The sequence below is a fragment of the Drosophila tropicalis genome, unplaced genomic scaffold, assembly GCF_018151085.1.
Source record: "Drosophila tropicalis isolate 14030-0801.00 unplaced genomic scaffold, ASM1815108v1 contig_593, whole genome shotgun sequence".
Classification (NCBI taxonomy): domain Eukaryota; kingdom Metazoa; phylum Arthropoda; class Insecta; order Diptera; family Drosophilidae; genus Drosophila; species Drosophila tropicalis.
In genome coordinates, this window is record NW_027173070.1 from 3515125 (window position 1) to 3537227 (window position 22103).

The 22103-nt window shown below is 37.5% G+C and overlaps 8 protein-coding genes across 12 annotated transcripts in view; 5 read left to right on the forward strand and 3 right to left on the reverse strand.

The window, feature by feature from the left end:
- Window positions 1–319: 319 nt before the first annotated feature.
- Window positions 320–1843, forward strand: rnh1 (ribonuclease H1). Its single transcript, XM_068289396.1, has 4 exons — window positions 320–852; window positions 908–991; window positions 1049–1305; window positions 1362–1843. Exons 1-4 carry the CDS (start codon window positions 478–480, stop codon window positions 1729–1731), a joined length of 1086 nt encoding a protein of 361 aa, XP_068145497.1. The 5' UTR covers window positions 320–477; the 3' UTR covers window positions 1732–1843.
- A 29-nt stretch (window positions 1844–1872) lies between these two features.
- On the forward strand, window positions 1873–3391 carry PIG-X (Phosphatidylinositol glycan anchor biosynthesis class X). 2 transcript variants are annotated; one of them, XM_068289397.1, is made up of 4 exons: window positions 1873–2048; window positions 2111–2243; window positions 2305–2453; window positions 2707–3391. In XM_068289397.1, the coding sequence occupies exons 1-4, from the start codon at window positions 1918–1920 to the stop codon at window positions 3104–3106; spliced, it is 813 nt and encodes a 270-aa protein (XP_068145498.1). In that variant the 5' UTR covers window positions 1873–1917; the 3' UTR covers window positions 3107–3391. The 2 variants fall into 2 exon arrangements, with proteins under 2 accessions (XP_068145498.1, XP_068145499.1); XM_068289398.1 differs by lacking the exons at window positions 1873–2048; window positions 2111–2243; window positions 2305–2453 and adding an exon at window positions 2511–2632.
- A 232-nt stretch (window positions 3392–3623) lies between these two features.
- On the reverse strand, window positions 3624–6688 carry MFS12 (Major Facilitator Superfamily Transporter 12). Of its 2 annotated transcripts, none has more exons than XM_068290217.1 (4): window positions 6534–6688; window positions 5203–5412; window positions 4693–5147; window positions 3624–4621 (listed from the first exon to the last, which is right to left on the reverse strand). In XM_068290217.1, exons 1-4 carry the CDS (start codon window positions 6565–6567, stop codon window positions 3875–3877), a joined length of 1446 nt encoding a protein of 481 aa, XP_068146318.1. In that variant the 5' UTR covers window positions 6568–6688; the 3' UTR covers window positions 3624–3874. The 2 variants fall into 2 exon arrangements, with proteins under 2 accessions (XP_068146318.1, XP_068146317.1); XM_068290216.1 differs by lacking the exon at window positions 6534–6688 and adding an exon at window positions 5476–5977.
- Window positions 6689–7395: 707 nt separating this feature from the next.
- Window positions 7396–9558, forward strand: Kdm4A (Lysine demethylase 4A). Its single transcript, XM_068289400.1, has 4 exons — window positions 7396–7638; window positions 7704–7795; window positions 7860–8732; window positions 8798–9558. The coding sequence occupies exons 1-4, from the start codon at window positions 7483–7485 to the stop codon at window positions 9186–9188; spliced, it is 1512 nt and encodes a 503-aa protein (XP_068145501.1). The 5' UTR covers window positions 7396–7482; the 3' UTR covers window positions 9189–9558.
- A 294-nt stretch (window positions 9559–9852) lies between these two features.
- On the forward strand, window positions 9853–11398 carry Or43b (Odorant receptor 43b). Its single transcript, XM_068291504.1, has 3 exons — window positions 9853–10619; window positions 10679–11036; window positions 11303–11398. Exons 1-3 carry the CDS (start codon window positions 9853–9855, stop codon window positions 11372–11374), a joined length of 1197 nt encoding a protein of 398 aa, XP_068147605.1. The 3' UTR covers window positions 11375–11398.
- On the reverse strand, window positions 11390–16091 carry Cul1 (cullin 1). Its single transcript, XM_068289008.1, has 4 exons — window positions 15932–16091; window positions 13508–14660; window positions 12396–13445; window positions 11390–12324 (listed from the first exon to the last, which is right to left on the reverse strand). Exons 2-4 carry the CDS (start codon window positions 14381–14383, stop codon window positions 11923–11925), a joined length of 2328 nt encoding a protein of 775 aa, XP_068145109.1. The 5' UTR covers window positions 14384–14660; window positions 15932–16091; the 3' UTR covers window positions 11390–11922.
- Window positions 16092–16408: 317 nt separating this feature from the next.
- LOC137576673 (uncharacterized) lies at window positions 16409–17683 on the forward strand. Of its 2 annotated transcripts, XM_068289913.1 has the most exons (3): window positions 16409–17022; window positions 17093–17219; window positions 17477–17683. In XM_068289913.1, exons 1-3 carry the CDS (start codon window positions 16517–16519, stop codon window positions 17489–17491), a joined length of 648 nt encoding a protein of 215 aa, XP_068146014.1. In that variant the 5' UTR covers window positions 16409–16516; the 3' UTR covers window positions 17492–17683. The 2 variants fall into 2 exon arrangements, with proteins under 2 accessions (XP_068146014.1, XP_068146013.1); XM_068289912.1 differs by having other exon boundaries at window positions 16410–17022; window positions 17093–17683.
- A 175-nt stretch (window positions 17684–17858) lies between these two features.
- Window positions 17859–22103, reverse strand: part of LOC137577092 (uncharacterized) — a 36677-nt gene continuing 32432 nt past the window's right edge. For both annotated transcript variants that reach the window (XM_068290473.1, XM_068290472.1), the window contains exon 5: window positions 17859–18547. In XM_068290473.1, the coding sequence (XP_068146574.1) occupies window positions 18344–18547 (204 nt within the window). In that variant the 3' untranslated portion in view covers window positions 17859–18343. The remainder of the gene's footprint in view (window positions 18548–22103) is intronic.

The following is a 22103-nucleotide window of genomic DNA, read 5'->3' on the forward strand; positions in this document are numbered from 1 at the left end:
CCAAAAACTTTATTAACTATTAAACTATGCATTTCCTGTTCGAAGAAGTCAATAAAATTTGTTAAATCCCTGGTATTTTAAGTAAAAATATTGGACATTAATTTTAATTTAAAAATAATAAGCCGAAAAATCATTTTTGAGGTTTATTTTGTATCTACAATGCGATATTGACTATTAGAAGATACATAGGGAATGGATTTATTTACTTTCTTTTAAATGAAACCAGCGTTCAATATTTTCACTTGCTATTTGGTTTGAAAGCAAAGTCAGCTGAGAATTTTCCTTTTTCTACACATTAAACAACTTACTAAACAATAAAAGAAAAAAATTCTGAGAATTCAAAATTTTCAATTTTGTTGTCAGGTCAAAACCAGTAAAGGTTAATAAGATCCCACTATTCGGGAAAAATCCCAGTATATGGTAAAGTAATCCCAGTATAAGGCTACTCGTGACTCACGATAAACAACAAACCAAATTATGTTTTTACTGCGGTCAGCTGTTAATGGAATCTCTAGTGGCGTTCGCATCCAAATTTATAAACAAACTGCCACAATGGCTTATTATGCAGTGGCCAAGGGACGCCAGGTAGGCATCTTTGATACCTGGACAAAGTGCGAGGAGCAGGTGAAAGGTTTTAAAGGAGCTGTTTATAAAAAATTTAAAAGTCGCCCAGAGGCCGAGGATTTTATAGGAGTCAAGGCTTCTTCTAGTAGTAGGGCTAACTATATACCAGAGGAAATGGCTATTCCATTGGGTCAGAAGGAGCCCCCACCCAATCAATGGAACAAGAAGACCGAAAATGAAACATCCACAAAGGTGGATTGGCCTGATGAGCAACTTGAGGATCATTGGGTAAACTAAGAAATTATAAGCATTTGTTGTATCTTAACTAATACGCACTTTAAAGGCCAAAGTGATGGACCAACTAGAAGGATCAGGAGAAGCCGCATCTAATTCAGAACAGGAGGAACTTATTACGGAGGATGACTTGGTGGGCGGAGAAAAACTACCAAAAAGAGGATATGTTTTAACTGAATATATATTGCAGATTGCTGTCATGAATGAAGTTGAAGGAATTCCCAATCGGAAGCGAAAAATTGATAATGATGGACCGAGCACGTCCAAGTTACCGCGACATTCTTCACAAGTTTTGGAAGCAGTTGGTCGCAAGCATATAGGTCAATTCGAATTTGAGATTGATGCCCAGGGATTTGTCATTGTCTATACAGATGGCTCATGCCTAGGCAATGGTCGCAAGGATGCCTGTGCCGGCTTTGGTGTCTTCTTCGGTGACAATCATAAACTGTATGTTAATTTTGTAGTGGGTTGGCCTTTACTTTTATCTAAAAAATTATTTTCAGAAATGCCGGCAAGCCTGTTCTTGGCCGCGTTACCAATAATGTGGGTGAAATTCAGGCGGCTATTTATGCCATTAAAATTGCCAAAGATTTGGGCATTGAAAAATTATGCATATGCACCGACTCCCAATTTCTCATTAACTCTATTACTTTGTGGGTGAAGGGCTGGAAACGACGTGGTTGGCGCTTGGCAAACAGTCAGCCAGTGAAAAATGTAGCTGACTTTAAGGAACTGGACGAACTGCTGGAGGCTGGCGACATTCAAGTTCGTTGGCAGTATGTGGAGGCCCACAAAGGCATTCAAGGCAACGAAATGGCTGATAAATTGGCACGACAAGGTTCTGCCCTATACAGACAACTAAACCAGAAATAGTTTTTATTGTAGGATTTAATAAGTCTAACATTTTAAATTTAAGCGCCCATCTCCTGTTTATAAAATGTCAAAAAGTTGGCATCACCGTAAATAAATGATAATAAGTTGGCAACTCTCGTCTTTTGTTTACAATCAATTTGTGCTTTAAGAAACAGCATTTGGTTTGTGTAAACCAAAACTAAAACAATGTGTTGGAGCATTTTGAATCGAATTGTTGGATTAATTTCACTGATGATTCTATCGATTAGAAGAGTGGAAGGAGATCTTTTACAGCAACCCATTGTGCGTGTTGAAATGGATGACGCCGGCTTTCATAGGTAATTTCTGTATATAAATCATACTTTCAAAGGTAATTGCAATTACCGGCCATTTGCTGCAGATCCCTGACATACAGTGTGCAATTTGATTATCCTCTGGCTGGCCAGGATTGTGAATATATGCTATTGCAGCCGTTGCCGGCTGGTGTTTACATAAGCACCGACGAATTGGATGATCTTCAGCGCCTCAGAAGAGTGAGTACTTTAAAAAGCAAAGAGAATTCAATTTTAACTATGATATGTCTTGCTCCCCCAGCTGAGGGCTGTCTATCCCAAATTTGTAGACATTGAAGTGCCAGCGATGCTTGGTCAACCTTTTAATGTTTTGCTGGGCGGAGCCCCAAAGATAACTGACACCCTAATATTGCCTATACACTTTCGTTACCATGCTCCCAGTGACAAGAGGTTAGTAGTAATGATCGCGAGCATGGTTCTGGCCAAGGCAACTGCTATTCCTCATTCACACCTATCAAATGTTGACACTTTAATCTTAGTAACAAAAGAAACATATTTCTTTATAACATAATGACACGGAATTGTAACTGTTACCTTGATGGAATCATTCAGGTCTATGACCCAAACATGTAAAATCTGAAATTCTATAAGCCGGAATGTACCGTGTGTATATTGTATCCATATTTCTTTGTATTCGTTGTAGAACCAGTGTCACCGTATCACTAGACACACCCGAACTCTATCTCAATTGTCCCCTTGGCGATAATGAGCTTATTGACAATGAATTGGTTGCTCGTCCCGATAAGCTATACTGCCTGAATGAGGCTCAAAGCAGTTTCGTTGAACACTTGGTCAAGGTCAAAACCGCAACTGGAGTGGAGAATTGCAATTGGAAGCAAATCCATGTGGATTATCAATTAAAAGCTCCATTGCGGGCTGATATTCCTATTGGCAATACTCGTGCCTATTTGCCAGTGCTCTACTCCACAATTTTGCTCAGTTGGCTAATGGTGATTTGGACAATGATTCGTACCAGGGGCACAACAAGCCGCATTAATCAACGTCTGGAGGAACAGCGTCAATTGCAACAGAAGGTTAAGTAACAGGCAATGAAGTCGGTGCGATTTCATGTACATAGCGAAAAGTGATCTCTAAAACTTTAATATAAACAGCGATTGTAAATATTTATTAAGAGATAAACTAATTAACTATTTGGACAAGACACGTCGGAGTCCCAAGGAATGTCTGACTCTTATCTTATTAGACCAGAATGAACACATATTGAGGGCAATTTAAATTGTCTAAGGCTACAGACCAAATATCAATTGTACTTTCTCTTAAATTACTTCATTTCGACAATCTTTGTAATAAAAAAAAAAAAAGTCTATGGTAAATAGTATTTGTTTTTTACATAAAGTTTTCCTTTCTATGTCCAAACCTTTCTTGCTTGTTTACCTTCCCTCTTGAATCTAATTATTTAATTCTATCTTAACCTATTTTCCTGACCTTTCTTCCACTCTTGACTTTACCTGCTTATCAGTCACACCTTGAAAAGGTACAATTACCTATTAAGTTAAATTCTTGGTTTTGTTTTAATCGACATGTTGCAATATGTACATATATATATATTTAATTGTATTATCTTTATACATATGTACACAGATTTGTTAATTATTCAGCTATAATTTCGCACCTAACTAAGTCATTTATAATATTTACTTAATCTTTATAGTCCCCATACATACAGACACGTGCCTGGGGGAATCGTATAATAAATTGTTTTGAGCTTATCATAACTTAAAGTCAAATTAGGCTAAGCATAAATCTATATGGATCATAAAGAGGTGGCACGTTCCATGCTTGAATGAGATTTATAAATGATTCTCCTTGTCTGTCGCTATTGGCGCAATGGTCTTGGAATCCGTTTGAAGATTATGACGCAAGGATGTTGTACTGGACATATTGGCAGGAGTTGTAGGCGAGTTCCATGGCTGAATTGTGGCCTTGCCAAAAACCAGAAAGAGTGAATTACATAGCAAATAAACACCGCCGGTTATAAAAAAGATCACACGCCATTGACTGGGATCCGTTTCGTCGGTTAATATGGCACCCACAATCAGAGGGGCAACAATCGAAGTGATGCCTGCAATGCCATTTGTAACACCCATCATGGGACCAGCGAAATTGGGTGACAAGTCAATATGATTGATCAGATAGCCACAAGAGCAGCCGGCATTGATGCCCACAGCCAGGGTAAGCAGAAGAATGGCCCACGTCTTCTCATTAGCCGTCATATAGCCCAATCCTATAAGACAGGCCATCGGTCCATATTGGCCAATCGAATTAAATAGTTTACGGGCTGTCGTTATGGATATTGCACCACGATTGATCAACAAATCCGATATGGGACTGACCACCAAGCAGAGCACACCCATGGCAAAGTATGGCAAAGACGAGAGTAGCGCATTGGATTTCACATTCAGCTCCAGGACACTGCTCATATAGGTCGGCATCTCAGTGAGCAGGGTGTAGAAGCCCCACGTAAAGCCACAGTGGGCCGCCAACAGACCATAGAAAGCTGGCGAACTGAAGATCGACAACCAGGGCACAGGCATGGACTGAAAACAGGGAAATTTCAAACCATTTAATATGGAAAACTGTTGTATGCTGGTGGAATATGTCAACCCACCTGGCTGCTACTATTACTGCCCGTCAATGCTTCAATATATTCCCGCTCAACTTTGGTAATCCTTTTGTCCTGAGCCGGTTCATTGGCTCCTTGCCAGAAGAAGAGCAGCGCCCAGAGCAAGCTAAGACCACCGGATATGTAGAACAAACCAGGCCAACCCATTCCAGATTCGAATATAAAACCACTAGTTCCCAATATCACAGCCGTTCCGAATTGGGCACCCGAATATATGCCCGTAGTAAGGAATCCTCTCTCTGTGCGTGGCACCCATTTCGCCAGCAAAGTGTGCACACATGGATAGACCGTGCCCTGGACAATGCCCGTGAGTACACGCAAAACACAAACACTAATCACTCCACTTTCAGCAGCCAGGGGATGAAAGAATGCCAAAAGGCCTCCCACAGCTGTAGCCAAACCCAGCACCAATTTGGCTCCGAAACGTTTGGCCAAAAGACCTGCAAGGATGTAAGCGTAAACCAATGGACTTGACTTGATGGTCTTCATCATTACCTGAAGGAACTTGGGATACCACATAGCCCCAGAAGAAACTGCTTAAAATCATGGATTTATCCGATACATCCCAATTATAGTAAGGGGCTCCAGCCGTGGACTGTGTCATGGGCACTATGGCAGCCGATATATCCACACGTTGAAAATAGTTGATCATCATGCCAACAAAAAGGAGTATACCCTGCCAATGTCGGGTTCCAAAACCATTGGCTGTAATAAGAAACAATTGGTTTTCAATAAAAATTCAATAAATCCTTGAGGGATTCCTTTTACAATTCAAGTTTCCAAGAGCCCGGCGGAGCAGGAGAGGTGTCCGCTCGTTGCTGGTGATATAAACCATGTTGAAACAGTTCTGAGTCAGTTTATTGATTCCCACAACTTATATTATCAGTTCAAACAATGCAAATTGTTTTGTCATTTTCCATCATTATTTTCTAGGATCTTTACGCTCAATCAACGTTTTATGAGGTCTGATAGTGAGATTTTTTGTTGTTTGTGCTTTGTGTTTGGTTTTATTTTTATGATGATATGCCAATCCATTTAATTAATAATGATTCTCAGTCAGACACACAATTGTGTGTCATTATCATTAACACTTTTGCTTGGCATTAAAGGAAAACAAAGCAATATACAGGCCCGATCAACAAAATAGGTTTAAAGCATATTACTGATATTATGTTTTTGATCTTGGCTCGTAACAAAATGGAAGAATAAAAAACAGGAATATGAAATAAATCCCTAAAAGAACGTGTGGCTGATACGTGCAGGCAATCAGTTTGTTTGCTAAACCTATTCAACTGAACATCACTGCTAGATCCCCATTCTATCCCTATATGCATTCCTCCAATGGAAATTTACCGTTTCTTTAGCCTTGACAGTGGTGGCTGGTGATAGCTGGTGTTAAGGGAAGGGGGATCCAAGGCCCATCTGCACTAAACGTTTCCATTTGTTGTCTAGCACAACAAATTTCATTATTTGTTTACTTTTTTCTTGATAATAATCAAATAGATTTATCTAGTCTGGTGCAATTGTAAATTTATAATGCTGCCTGATATAAAATGTTAATGTCCAACCTAATCTCTCTTTCTCTCCATCTTTTTTCATTGACTTCGTCGGGTAGGTCTGGGTAGCAGCAGTGTGGAGTCTTATATTGAAGACACGAAACGTGCTATAAGCAGGAAACTCTACATAATCTTTAATCAGTCAGCTATGGCTAGGTCTTTAGTAGACTCTTGTACACAAGTACATACATTTATAAGTGGTACACATTCTGTTTTTATTCCGCATAGTATCAATAATAATCAGTTGTCGTATGATTTATTTATACTTACGTTTTGCTATATCCATAGAGCTCTCAAAACCCATTATATTGAACTAATTTTCTGTATCTGTCACAATGATAACTCAATATATTATAGATTTGTTGAATAGAATTGTTTATAGCCAATATAAACTCCACTATCCTTGTGTAAATGTTGATGGTGTAAAGCTGTTGGCAGACTGAGAGTTGAAATGCCTCCACTTGTTCCTTTTATACTGATACCACAAGAAATTCCGGCACCTACATTATCTTAACTCAAATAATCGTAAAGCAATAAAAATGTTTCCCTTAGTGCCAAAAAAATAAAGGCACAAGCTTAATAGATTTGTTAAATTGAACATAATTTTTGTGAAAATTTTGCACTGATTTTTTGTTATAAATAGTTAGATGGCATAACTAATATAAACATGAAATCTTATTTATATTTATATGTATGTATGTACTAACTGTATTTATGGCAAATTGGGTTTTTGGTTCTCTTGTTTCTCGGTCTATCTTATCGCTTAGATGATATGATCTCACACTGCCTTACATTTGAAAACCCTTGGATTTGTGTACCCATTTCGCAGAAATGTGTCATTAAGATGCATTTAAAGTGTTTATCTTTAACCAAGCAAAAGTCAAGACACAAACAATAATAGAAATTTCCAGGAATCTACTTACAACTGTGTAAAATCAATGTAGGCCTTGGCAATTGTCATTTCAGTCAAAAATCATGGTGCTCGAGATAAACAGATTTTAAAACATAAAGCTAATGTAGAATTAACTAGAAAGACTTGTCTTGACTAAAACAAAAATACGAAAGTAAAATAACGCTTTTAATTCAAATCGGTTGAAATTTTAAATATACGTTATCGGTAAATTTATCGATAAGTTTTAGAGTGACCGCTTTAAAATAGAGTCGGAAAAAAAGAAAAGGATCCACAAAGTTAAGAATAATTAAAAAAGATCGCTTAAAAATGTCCTCACGCTCCTCACTCGACGATGTCGAGCCGCAGAAACATCCACGGATCATGACGTTTCGACCCAGTTATGAGGAGTTCAAGAATTTTTCAGCCTACATTGACTATATTGAGTCGAGGGGAGCTCATTTGGCGGGTCTAGCCAAAATTCAGGTTGGTGATGGTTTTCCACTGTGACCGGGCGGAAATCCTTTTAGATTTATTTTCTTTTTTAATAGCCGCCTGTGGAGTGGGTGGCGAGAAAGTCTGGCTACGATATTGAGAACATCAACATGACCATTCCGGGTCCCATCAGTCAAGTGGTTACCGGGTGAGTAAACTGCGTCTTTATGTGAAGCATTTACCTAGACAGCCAATCCCGTTTCCTTTTACAGCGCTCATGGTTTCTATCAGCAAATAAATATACAACAACGCCGGCAAATGACATTGCGTCAATTTATGGAAAAGGCCAACTCGGAACTGCATCAGACACCAAAACACTTCGATTATGATGATTTGGAGCGAAAGTATTGGAAGAATATCACCTACGTTTCTCCTCTATATGCGGCAGATATCAAGGGTTCGCTAAGTGACGAAGATCTCGACGTTTGGAACATTGGACGTCTCGATACCATATTGAATTTAGTCAATACCGACTATAATATAATCATAGATGGAGTAAATACAGCTTATTTGTATTTTGGCATGTGGAAGAGTTCCTTCGCTTGGCACACCGAGGATATGGATCTGTATTCAATTAATTATTTACATTTTGGAGCCCCGAAGACCTGGTATGCAATTCCACCCGCTTATGGCCGTCGTCTTGAGAAACTAGTGAATGAAGCGTTTAAGGAAAACTATTTGGAATGCAATGCCTATCTGCGCCACAAAATGACAATGATTAGTCCAAAGGTTTTGCGCCAACATAATATTCCATACAATAAAATTACACAGGAGGCAGGCGAGATTATGATTACCTTCCCCTTTGGTTATCATGCCGGTTTTAATCATGGCTTCAATGGTGCTGAATCAACCAATTTCGCCTCAAAGCGCTGGATTGAATATGGCAAACGTAGCAGCGTTTGCAAGTGTCGCAGCGATATGGTTAAAATATCGATGGCAACATTTGTGCGTCGTTTTCAGCCCGAGCGCTATGAGAATTGGCTAAGGGGTGAGGATTATGGTTGCCACCCAGAGGAACCGGGCAAAATATGTGCAGCAATGCCACCTACCCTTAATGAGGATGAGATAAAACAACTCCTAGATAGGTACAACATACAATTGACATTACACACACAGTTTTTTTATTAAAATTATTTCTCCAATCTTTCAGCCCTCTTGAGCAAAAACGAGGTTGCTCCATGGCTGTATCAACCGATAAGACTGAAAATGCAGATGAGGCTACCGAAGATGCCGACGATAAGGCTAGCATTTGCAGTTCCAGCAGTGCTTGTCTTAAGAAACTTGTTGTTAAGGTCCGCAAATTACCACCCAGAGACCCAGAGCCAGCTGCAGTCAATTCGGCGGAATCAGCCATTACTTCAGAGCCAGAGTCGCACAAGAAATGCGATTTCAATTCAACAGCTGTGGTACGCATTAAACGCATGTGGAATGATCTGCCTAATCCCAAGCCTGGCACCAATTTGCTTACCAATGGCATTGTCAAGAACACCAAACGAATGCGTTTTCAGACGAAAGTGCTCACACTAGACGATGAGGATTGAACCATTACCCAGCAGCAGAGAAAATGGATTCGATTTGACCACTTTACGATCTCTTGTTTTAAAAAGTCTGTAAATGAATCTAATATATATATATATATATATATATATATATATCTGTATGTAGCTAAGTATGTACGTTAAGGCACCTTTTATGTGTAATAGTTTAATATTAAGATATTCATTCCCATTCAAGCTCTCCCGCCCACCTAGAAGTGTTATGTATTCTATGTCTTGACCTAAAATGTGTTGTATTAAACTCCCACGATTGGTGGCCATTTTGGTAAACAAATTATGAAAACAAAAACGCATGTATTAGGGATGTTGGGAGCCTTTTTTGCCACCTGTATAAATAAAAAACATTCCCAACCAAGATCTAATGAAACCTATATATTATATTTTCAGTGGCAACTGTCTCTTCCCAGCAGGAGTAAACGCTTTTGGCCGTCCTTTCTTTAATTGCCACTTCTGCATGCTATTGGCGAAAAATTCCCCTAAATAGCAGTTTATATAACATATTGTCGGTAACGCCCTAGAGTTTAGTCAAAAAACCAATAATTAAAATATACCTTATGCAACATTCTCATACAAATTGGATAGGATGGAACTATAAAAGCCACGGGCTAATCCTAAGAACTCTTTAGAGACGTGACAAGTATTTTCCAAAATGTTATTTAAGCGCATCTATCCGAATCCTTTGACTGTTGCCACAAGTAGTCGTGAATCCAATGCCTATATGATGGATACTCTAAAAATTTCTGGCCTTAATTTGCATAACGATTTTGGTTATGGTAAGAAGATTTGGCGTGTTATATCCTTTTCGTATGGCATGGTGTATTTGCCATTGAGTTTCCTTCTGAATTACATTATCCATATTGAGGATTTCTCGGCCAGCACGCTGCTGCAATCGCTTCAATTGTGCTTGAATACCTGGTGTTTCGCTTTGAAATATTTCACCTTGGCATTTTATGTCAAGAATTTGGAGGAGGCTAACAAGTGCTTCGATCAATTGGATGTCTTCTGTCGCACCAAGGAGGAGCAACGTGAAATACGAAAAATGGTGGCCTCGTGCAATAAATTGTACATGATCTTTGCCGTGGTTTTCTTTGTCTATTCGACTGCCAGTTTGGTAGATGGATTGGTTCATGGGCGTATGCCCTTTGATACGTACTATCCGTTTATAAATTGGCGGCTGAGTCGCACACAATTTGTGGTGCAGGCTTTTGTGGAGTTCACTTCGGTTGGCTATGCTGTATTTGTGGCGACCTCGACGGACTCGTATGCCGTGATCTTTGTTAAGGCTCTGCGCTCCCATGTCAAATTGCTGACGCGACGCCTGCAAAATATGCCCAGTGAGACAACGGCAGCTCAAGATGAAAACTTCATGCATGCCAGTCTAGTGGATTGTATCAAGGCTCACAAAGTATTGTTGGCGTAAGGGCAATTCTTGACGGAGATGGAAATTGTAATCTTTCAAGTATACTTCTTTACAGATTTTGTAATACCATCAGACCTTTGATTTCGGGCACCATCTTTGCTCAATTCATCATTTGTGGCTCCATTTTGGGCATTACCACAATTAATCTATTGGCGTTTGCCGAACCATCGGCAAGATTTGGCATCATTTTCTATATGATGGCTGTAATTTTGCAGACCTTTCCATTGTGCTACTACTGCAATGCCATTGTCGATGACTGTAACGAAATGTGCGATGCTCTCTTCCATTCCCCGTGGATAGAGCGGGATCAACGTTTTCGCAAAACAACTTTGCAGTTTTTACACAAACTACAGGAACCGATTGTGTTTACGGCCATGAATATATTTAGCATTAATTTGGCGACCAATATCAATGTAAGTGAAAGGTGAATTTGTAAAATGCTAGAAAAAAAGAAAGTAATGAAAAAATAGAGCAGAATATTAGCTGTTTTAAGGTCAGAACTTTCAATCCAAGTCAATCTGGAAAGCTCTCTCCTTATAAAGCGCCATTAAACAAAACTCCCACTTCAATTGAGTGAAAAAGGTTGAAGAGAATCTTAAAATGAACAAAAGTCCGACAGTTTGTGAAACTGAGAAGAACTTAATATCTCATCTAATTTCTTTCCTTTTCTCATTTTCAGGTGGCGAAATTTGCTTTCACTGTTTATGCTATTGCGAAGGGCATGAATCTGGATGAGAAATTGCAACAGTAAAAGTCCATACAAGGATCTCACACATAAATATATATATTCACATATATAGTAGAATTTTTTTGTTGGTTTTTCATTTTTGTTTTTTTGTTTATGAACTTAACGCATTGTTAACATCGTAATATTATAATAATGCATACAGTATGTGTGTGTGTGTGATTTTTGGGAGAGGATCTGGTGGTAGAAGGGAATGAAAGAAAATTAAACACAATCAAAATCAATTTAAAAAAAAATTAAAAATTTAAAACCAAAGAAAAGCTTACAATTTCTTGTCTTGTCTTTGAGTACCCTAAATAAATGTGTGTACATATGCATGTATTTGTGTGTGTGTGTTGCGTGTGTGGATGTGTGTATGTAGTTGTTTGTGTGTATATGACCTGGGAATTGCACCAAAACGCTTATCCAGGCAAAGGAGGCAAGGATCGCTAAGTATATTTCTGTTTCTCTTTTTATGGACATCTTTTCGTTAGTACTTGGTTGTTGTTTTTTAGTTTTTGTTGGGCATGAATGAAAATAGCTAAATTGTTGTTTCTTTACAATTTTTGTTTAACTTATGCTAGATAGCTATATGTGTCTTTGTGTCCCTCCATACGTTCCAGATACTCCTTCTCGATCAATATATCGATGCATTTCTTAATCACAGGCACCTTGGGCTTAAAACGTGTCGATAATTGATTGAGCACCTCCGATATGAGATTGGTGTGATTGAGTCTCTTGCGCATTTTCATAATACGCACAATTGCCGCCTGTATGAGTAGCTTACGATCCTCCTCAATGTGTTTATGCACAGTCTCCTGTTCCACTTTCATCTCAGTCTTGAGCGGTTGATTGATGTTAATGCGTCGCTTCTTGTTCTTATAGTCCAAGAATAGGTCCACTGTCGATTCGGGTGTCAATGAGTTCTCATTGTCGCTGGAGGTCAATACCTTGGCCTTGAGCAATATTTGAAGAACCTTTGAAGAAAAATAAGGATTCAAAGTGAATGAGTTGATCACTGGCAAGTTATAAAAAATATTATTCCTACCTGAATCAAGTTCTCCAGCTGTGTCTGTGTGTTATCCAGCAATTGCTGAACTGTAAAGCTAAGCTGATCATTAAACTGCAATAGCACGGACATTTGGAACGTGCTTGCTTGCAGGGTATAGATGGTGGATGCATTATTACGGAACACATTCATGATCAGTTCCCCCTTGCACATCTGATAGAGCCAATTGAGTTTGCGTCCCGAATGTCTGGCCGCATAGAATTCATTAAATTGCCTCACCGAACGTTCCAGCTCCGAGGGCAGGAGGAAGTTATTACTTAGCATAAATGGCCATGAACCCGATGATAAAACCTCAATGCCAAAATCAATCTCTGGTACCACATTCTTGGTGGCCAAATATTCCTTGAAATTGGAATTCAGGTCCTTCGACACGCCGATGTCCTGGAACATGCGCTGCAGCTTCACTGTGTACTCATAGCCACATGTTTGCTTCAGCTTGGAGATCATCATGGCTTCGGCATCATCCGATGCCGATGTGTGATTCACCAGACGCTTGGCCAGCATCTTGGAATAGTATTTCTGGAAGACATCCTTATCCTCAATATATTTAAAGACAACCATCACTTGATTTAGATTATCCTCAAGTTCCTTATCTTCGGGATTCTTTGACGATTTCTTAAGCAGCAAATCGCAATATTTGGCCAACAATTCGGGGGACTTACTCGGACTGGTGGCTGTTGTGACCACATTGGAGTTGATAAACTTGCCGCATGCCTTATCCAACGCGGCCACAAATCCATTGTCATTATTGAATGCAGTCAGGACAAGAGCATTATATTTTTTATGTACATCCAATATGGTTTGGACATAGGTCTTGGGATCATTTGCCGCATCGGAGGTGCAACATTTTTCAATCGCCTCAGTGCCCTGCTGTAGGATATGGGCTTCAAGAATTGTCTTCAGATCGGTGAGGTTTCTGGGTGAGAGGGCTATCAAGGAATACATGCGTTTCAGATCATCATTACGATCGGCATTCAATAGATTCTGAAACTCTGAATGGAAGATTTTCAAATGTTTCTCAATGAGGACCTGCAAAATTAATGAAAGATTAAAGTAAATGTATACCAGGCAGGTCATTAGCTTTTTCTCACCTGTTCACACTTTGACTTTAATACCTCCGCAGTGGTCTCATGTAGATATGAGAGACCATTTTTGGAGTTTAGACCACGAACACGCTGCTTCTCTTCTTCGAGACGATTTTCGACATGTTTAAGATATTCGGTTACCGTATTCGTCGATAGGAACGCATCCGATTCCTTCTCATAGAAGGCAGAGGTATCGTCTATGAACTTACTCTCAAAATTGTCTTTATAGACCGATAGCTTCTGTTCGGTGCCATCCATGTCATCCTCATTGAAGCTCAATTCCACATAGCATTCAATAACATCCCGGACTAATGATCGATTGATCAGTTTGCCTTGACGTTCTTCCTCAATGGACTTGAGAACAGCTTTAGTTACGGGTTCATTGAGCACCTGAAATAGGTGCGCCTTCCAGGCCACCAGAGCCAAACGATAGATTTTATATATACCCTTCTGACCCTCCTCGCACTCGCGTTTCACCCAATTGCGATTGAGATAATTGCAAATGCCATCGAGTACTGTGCTGGAAAACTGATATTGCTTCCATTGCTTGGTATATCGCGAGAGAAGGACTTCCTCTCCGCTGATTGCCTTGAATTTTGTCAACAGATCACATAGATAGGTCTGAAGGAAATTCTCTAAGCGATCATACAGCTTTTTGCCCACTAACTGGGCTCCACCCGTCTTGCCTGAACTACGTCCAGCTGGCGCTGCACTTACACTTGTGCAATAGTCATAGACATGCGTATAGAATCTCATATACTGACTACGGGTTAAACATTTCTCCTGATCGAATATCTGTAGGATACCCTCAACCAGCTCTGTCCAGATGTCATCCAAATTAACGAGCTTCTGTGTGGTTTGAGCATTGTTCGAGCGATTCATTTTTTTACTAGCAGGCAGAACCTGCAATTTTTGCTTCTGCCCCGGCGGAGGCAGTTGCTCAATTATATGGAAGGCTGAGGAGGAGGTGGATGGAGACGATACCGACGACTTTAACGATGTTGGTGCTGATGGTGGAGGGGTCGGTGCCGGTTGAGGGGGATTGCTATCCTGATGACGTCGTTTGGCTGCTGCTGCTCTTGTTTTGGGTGTTTTGGTCGGAATTTTGGCAAAATCAAATAATTCAGAATATATATTTAGAAATGAATTATGCACAAATCTGGAAAAAAAATTTTTTTTAATTTAATTGCATATGTACATCCAGATAGATAGATTCTTGCCCATCTGTTTTTCCCTGTCCGCCTAAGAGAGTTATCGTACAACAAAATTACTGTTTTCAATATCGCGCTTTTTTCTTTTTTGCTGGGCAATTAAAATTCGGGAAGGCCGTTGACGACGTCGTAGGTCGCAACTTTTTATGTATATACATACATATATTGTTTTTTTTTTGTTTTTAACCAATGTCACTTCAATAAAGAGTATAAAGCAACAAGACGAACGAGACTTGACTTACTGTGTGTAAGATATACACGAGGGCAAACAGAAAAGTAACTTAAGACTGTTTACAGCGCGTGTTTTTGTTTAGTTGTTATTTCAGACAAGAAAACATACATAAATCACAACTAATTAAAAATTAATCAGAAATTGAACCAATGTAAATTTTTTTCTGTTGACAGGAAAGTCTTTGAAGATTAGAAAGGAGGGAATGTAAAATTACAATTCACTTTGTTTGCCCAATTAATTGGACCGCCCTCGCATGAGTGCATATGTATGTGTGTGTTTGTGCAGGTTATGCTCAAGGTGTTGAACAGAGGAGTGGAGTGAAGCGGGAGCAAGCGAGAGAGAGTAATTTGATATTGCAGCACTAAAGTGATCTGCAAAAATATATGCCCCTTATTCCCTCTCTCTCTTTCAACCTCCACCAACTTTCCCTTCGAAAAAAAAAAAAAAAAAACTCCGTTATGAAATTAGCTCCAATTGCCTATCTGTGGTTGGTCCCTCTCAATCTGTGTGAGTGTGTGTGTGAGTTTTATGTATGTATGCTATGTGAATGCGAATCCAACTTCCTGGTTAAATAAATACCCACACACCTGCAACAATCACTTAGATGTCTGTGTGTGCGTTCGTATTCCCCACCTCCCTCACCAACAGACAAAATTAACATTTTCTCTTAACATATATTTTAATCCTATTTAGTAAAATTTAGTTATATCTTGTAAAATATTATTGAAAATTCACTTGCAACATTTTCATTTTGAGATGAAATAACAGTAAGACGGACGCTGCACCATCGTTTCGTCTTTAATTTCAATTTTCTTTCTGTGACGTCGTGATTTCCCCTTGTGGAGCACCTCAGTACCACACTCATACACACACACACATGCACGCACTGATATATTTTTTCTCTCACTTTGGCTTTTGTTCGCCATTTTCACTTTAGATTCTTTGGCTTTAATTTTACTTATTGTGTAAGCTTTTACTTTGATTTACCTGTTGCCAGATGCTCTTAAAGCCTTAGATAAACTTAAATTTATTAGTAATTTAATTTAAAAGTATTAAATTAATTATTATTTTATTGCTGAAAAGTCACACACACTTTCCCACTAACAAAAACACAATGACAAAGCTGACGTTGCCAGATAGTTGCGTTGACAAAATATCAAAATGTTTCCACTAGTCAGTTGTGTTCATTGCTTCTTAACAATAAGTGTTTTATGTTTTTAGATGTGCTATACAAGTGAATGATAAAATTTTATACTTCCTTAGTAGTTCATTATTTTTTTATGTGTTATTTATTTCAACTTTGCCAAAAATACTTGTCAAATCATTGCAATGTTGTGGAAACATGCTAAACGCGACATTTTAAGTTATCTCTTTTGCACTGATTGGGCAACTCATCACGATAGCATGACTAGTTACAATCGATTTTCGGTAACAAAGTTATCGATTCATTTAGTTTCATCATATATGTATGGTGACACTGCTTTTGAAATAAACAACACAAACCAGGCGATTAGCATACATTTGAAAGCTATTGTTATTGTTATTTGCCGCTAAATATTAAACCTATTGGTTATGTATAATCGTGGCTTTGCATTAGTGGCCACAGCCATGCTGATGCTTATTTTAATAAGCCATGCCCAGTGTCAGGCGGCGGGAGCTGATGCGCCAAACCTAGTACCAACAGCGGCTACGACTCCAAGCCCAACTGCCAACAACACCAAAAACAAGATTAAGACAGAGGGAGGACTCGAGTTGGGAGTACCTGCAGTTTCCAGTACTAAAACAGATAAGGGGTCCGTTAAGAAGGACGAGCCACGAATTCCAGAGACAAAAGAGATCGTTATTACTGAGAAACCTAATGAGAAGAAGAAGGAAGAAAAGGTTGTTCCCGAACTTCATTCTACAGTTCCACCAAAAACAGCCACATTGCCGGCAGTGTCCAAAATGCCCCCGGATGAACATCATTTGGGTCAGTCCGCTTTTAATGAGGAAATGGACATACCTGGACAGGCTTTCTTCTATGTACTCGTGGGTATCACAACAACTGCCATTGTATTGCTTGTCGTGCGGGTCTATGGGTATGTCTTATCAGCATTGTTAAGGTCATTATGCGTCATTAAAATTTGTTTTAAATATATTTAAATTCAGATTGCGCCTATCGCGTGCCGAACGGAAATATGGCGTACAGGGCGACCGGGCCAATGAGGAGCTAACACCGCTGCCGATGGCCATTGAGGATGTCAATAGCGATGAGGAGGATCATACAGTTTTTGAGGTTAATCGTCAGAATATACGTATATTATGAAACATCAGCTGGGTTGTGCCAAAGAGAACTATTCTCACACTAATAATTTTCTCATTCGATTCCAAACTTGCCTTTTGTAGTTGTAACTATTTGCTGCTGCATTGTAGAATTATTCTATTTAGCTGCTAATCTGCTGAATCTATTTTGCCTAGACTATAAGCCACACTCTATATTATATGTATGTATGTATATTTACATCCCTATTTCTCTCCCCCTCTTCTTAACAGTTGAATCAAGTTTAATCGAAAACAAAAAAGAAAAGGAAAAACCATTTGTGATAACACTCTGATATATATATGTAATATGTAAATGTTTATAAAAACAATGTGAAGAGAAAAATGCCTGATAATCTCTCGAATTACAATGTCAACAAACAACAATATAAAACAAATGCTAATAAATGTTATAATTAATTGTATTACCAAACCAAACAAGTGTAGTTTTAATAAAACAATTGCAAGGTGAAAATTGTTTGACTATGAAGGAATATATATATAAACTTAAACATGGTAAGACATTCAAATAACTTAATTACTTCAAAAGAAATTAAAGCAATTAGGTTCCCATTCAACTAAAATTATTAATATTTAATAGCCTTAGTAGTAAGAATTTTATATTTTAATATTGTCTTCATTTATTCCACTTTCTATATAGTTAAATAATTGTACATTTGATTGAATTTTTTTTTTTATATTCTCTAGACATTTGAAAATTATAAAGAATGAACAGTTAATTGATATAATGTCTTTAAGTATATATAGTTATTTTTAAACCCTACCTACATACATATAAGTTTAAACGTTATTCATACACAAATACATACATACAAATCATTATACTAGACACATGGACAGAACAAAATGCACTCTGACAAAAATCTTAAATGACTAAGATCACATAAATAATTTATTAACAATACTGTGTACTAGGGCTAAACAATTTATCGTTTCTTTTTCCTTTGCTGATTGGCACTCTAAATAATTGCATTTTTACTGCTTCTGTATTGTAAATGTTATGGACTACATAATATGCTGTGTACTATATTTATATATATATAGATATACTATCTGATTTAATTACATTTAGTTGTAGATTTAGATCATGCTGCCAAACATGCGTTTGCCGCGAGTTAAAACCAAACTGACTACCATTACGGTTAGCAGGAAGAATACGAGACTTAGAAACGTCGTTATGAAGCGACATCTTTGGCGGAATTTCTTCTCCTTTTCCATTTTTAGGCGTAATTGCTCAGCTCGGGGTAGATCGAGTGTGAAGTCCGATTCGGGTCGTGAGGAGGGCTGCAAGACAAAAGAAAAATCAAATTAATTGTCATAAATAATGATTGATATATCGTGTAGATTATGTTTGATAAATGATTAACATCCGTTTAAAATTAGTCATTTGGTCATTTCTGTCTATTTTCTTATATAAGATCTCTGCAATTATGTTCATTAACATTTTTGAAGCTATTTTTGACTGCTCATCTCTCTATGTAAATCTGTCTAGGCCGATGATAGTTTTGGCATTGATGATGCAAAGTTTTAACTTATTTTTGAATTCATTTTAATATTTGTTTGATGTATGTTATTGGTTCAACATTTTAGGTCAAAATGTTTGTTATAAATCAAAGCACACACAGAATTGTTTCTTTTAGCCGCTCTTTAACAAGGTGTGGTTCGAAAAAAGGTACAAATATTTTTCTGATATTGTTACAAGTCGAAGCTTTTGTACTCTATTTCGTCTAGACGTTGTGCATTTTTTGATTTTGTTTAAATTTGGCAAAAGTAGTAGCTAGGATAAAAATAATTTGATTGTAGTCAACTAGTTCTTTTTTTTAAACTGTCGTTGGTATTGAGACGAATCCTACGACTCGTTTATCTTTTAGGAACTCAATTTTATTCGAAAACTTACATTCTTGAAAATACGGAAATCATTTTCTTAATCCTGGGATATACTTATAATCCCTATTAGCACATTATTAATATCATTATATAAGGAGACTCTTCAAAATGTGTTTTTTTTTTTTTTTTTTTTAAATTTAAACCGACATGTAATGCTTGGTTCTGGCTTTTTTAGCTAATACATGTTAGTACATACATACATTGCTGGTAAGTTTTATTTCAGTAGTCCCTAAAGGCTTTAGTTTAGCTAGATTCCAATAACATCTCATGTCTTCAAGTGATGTCTGAGGGTTTTATCTTTAACTTCTAAAACCTTTCTTGAAGTGTTGTTAAATCAACTTGGAAACTTCTTCAAAACACTGATGGACACTTTTAGCATTAAGGGCATATAAGAAAACAGAAAAAGGGCCTCTAAGAGCAAAAAATTTGACCCACTGAGCTTTTGTTTGTTGTTGTCGTTATTGTTGTCTCTCATCATCATCATCATCAACATTTTGTTTTTTGTCGTCACAATTGTTGTTTCTTTTTTTTCTCTCTTCTTTTTAGCGACAATAACCTTGAAATCTTTATAAAAAGAGGGAGCAAGCAAAAAAAAAAAGGTATAAAACAAAACAGACAACTTTTGGGCTGCTGTTGTTGTTGTTGTTGATGCTTATTCTCACTAAAACTTGTTACAACGAAAAGGTTATGAAACTCTTTGGGTTTTTTTCGTTTTTATTTTGATTTTAAATTTCACTTTGTGTAAGAATTTGCAGCAGAGTGGCTGGAGGCACAAATGTGGGTGGATGGGTGCATATTGCATTTGCATAGCTGTGAAGTTGCATGCCACAAATTTGAAATTCCATTGGCAAAACTACAAAATGTGCAACAAAACACACACACACACACACACTTGACAGGCAGCAACATCGAAAGGAGGAAGTCAGGATACGTTACGATAGAAGCAGCACCCATTTCCGCCCGTTGGCTAAGCTAATGTGTATCTGTATGTGTGTGAGTGTGTGGCTTTTGGGTGTGGCTGAGCTTGTGCTTTTGTGTGTGGGTGTGGGGAGTATCTTATAAATTTATCAGAAAAGATCTACTTGATGGCAAGTAGGGATTATACTTGAAAGTGCTTGATACATTTATGCACTTTGAATTGGACCTTTTTTCTCATGCTAGGAAACAAAAATTTAGTATGCAATTTTAAATGGAATTCATGCATATATTTCATCAAAATTAATGGAATTTCTGTTACTTTTAAAGCTTGTGTGGTTAATGGAAGTCCCCCAAATTAAACTCCTTAAAGTCTGTATATCCCATAATAATCGTAGAAAGTCAGTATTTCATTGCATCTTTTTTCTAGCTAAAGCATTTCTGGTCAATTACTAGGCCATTGTATTAAGCTTGTTATCCATCACTGATTTTCAATTTTTTGAAAAGCCAGATAAGAGCCGATTGCTGTGAAATTACTTTTAATCTCTGGAAAGTCCTCGAAAAGATGTGCAGTTGACATACATACATCATCATTGTAAAAATCTTTATTGTGCGTGGTTAAATTAGATGCTCTTTGAAACACCGACTCGTATAACCAATGAAAGTCTTGGCACGTTCTTGCCAAATTGTAAAAAGTAACTACTAAAACGATAACGAACGAGAACTCATTAGAAATTTGAAGTATTGTGCTTAATGTTTTTTCTCTAAATGCTATTTTACTGTCTCTTTGAATGTAAAAACTATTTTTTTTACCATCATTATTTCTAAGTTGTCTGTCCCGCGCATGCAAATTGTTATAAATTTGTTGTTTATTTATTTTGCAGATACAAAATTGCATTACCAAATCTATTTTGTTTTGTGATACAGCAAAAAATCTATTTATGGCACATATTAAATTACAAAAAAAAAAAAAAAACAAAATACTAAAGATGAATTATATGTAGATATATTCATCAGGTAAGTGAAAGTTGCTCATACGCAATGTAGTCATTAAAAGGGCATTCAAGTGTAATTTTTGTGTGCGTTTAAAGTGCCTTTCAACACACACACACACACACATGTGCAACTAGGGTGTGTGTAAGTGTATGTGTGTGTAATTGAGCTGTGGCAAACATTTTTGCACTTCATTGTGATGGTGACGGGTTTTCATTTGATTATTTGTTTGTTTGTTTTATTTATATAAAGGTATTCATATATGTAGTAACGAGAGTTAGTATTAAAGTTTGAAAAGTCCCTTAATACAAAATACTTTACCGGAATCTGATGTCCAATTGCTAGCCTTGAAACATACACATATCAAATTCTGCCGATATGATAAAATAATAAGTGTAATTAGTTTAAATTTTAATATCATTAAATTCTGTTCCTTTTTGTTTCGATATATCTGCTTTGTTTTCATTAAATTAATTTTTGTTTTTAGACTTATTCATTCGATTCATTATGAGACTGAAAATCTCATTATTTTCTACTTTCTTTGGTTATTTTCGATTAGAAAACATTTACAAATTTCTTTGTCTTACATTTTTGACCTGGTTTTTTTGTAACTTTACTGTTGGCCCTCGTGTTTAGGTAAATACATGTATGTACGTATATATTATTTTTTGCATTGTTTTGTTTTTGGGTGATCACTCGATTATATCGAACTCACACACACATACACACTTACACACACAGATATGAAATGAGAAATTGAAATGAAAACAACTTTGCGGTATTTTTGCTGCCTTCCGGCTTCTTTTTTTCTGCTTTTTTTCTTTTCTTTATTGCTCGGGGCTCCCTTTGGCGCTTGTCTGAGGTTAGTGATGCTGTTGTTATTATACACACACACAAACGAACACACACACTGAGAGAGATTCAGTTATTTATCAGTCAAAGTACTTTTTGAAAAGGCAACCGACGTAATCGGCCAGCATCGATGAGTCTCAAGGGGGGGTAAAAGAGGGAGAAATTACCGCATTGCTTTTGCTCTCTGTCTTTC